The sequence below is a fragment of the Fulmarus glacialis genome, unplaced genomic scaffold, assembly GCF_000690835.1.
Source record: "Fulmarus glacialis isolate BGI_N327 unplaced genomic scaffold, ASM69083v1 scaffold29314, whole genome shotgun sequence".
NCBI lineage: Eukaryota > Metazoa > Chordata > Aves > Procellariiformes > Procellariidae > Fulmarus > Fulmarus glacialis.
This window is the reverse complement of record NW_009210347.1, coordinates 1,374-1,608: the sequence shown is the minus strand read 5'-3', so window position 1 is coordinate 1,608 and position 235 is coordinate 1,374. Positions and strand designations below refer to the sequence as shown.

Below are 235 nucleotides of genomic sequence, written 5' to 3'. Positions count from 1 at the left end.
CGTGCGGACCGGCGCGCGGGAGCCCGCAGCTGCCTCCCACGGCGGCGCCGTGCCCTTTTTGGGGATAATATGCTGAGTTTTGGGACCTTTTCTTTTCTTAACGTCTTTCAGGGGAAGAAGGTGGATGGCGCCGCCAACGCGTACGCCATCAACGTGTCCCAGAAGAGAAAGTACAGGTTTGTGCCCAGCCTTTTTGAGGTTTTTTTTTTGATAGAAAGAGAGTTTTTTTGACCAG

The 235-nt window shown here is 53.6% G+C and overlaps 1 protein-coding gene across 1 annotated transcript in view; it reads left to right on the top strand.

The window, feature by feature from the left end:
* SNRNP27 (small nuclear ribonucleoprotein 27kDa (U4/U6.U5)) overlaps positions 1–235 on the top strand; it is a gene marked incomplete at its 5' end in the record, with an annotated part of 1,541 nt that overhangs the window by 720 nt on the left and 586 nt on the right. Inside the window, one exon of the mRNA XM_009577147.1 lies at positions 112–176. Within this exon, the coding sequence (XP_009575442.1) occupies positions 112–176 (65 nt within the window). The remainder of the gene's footprint in view (positions 1–111; positions 177–235) is intronic.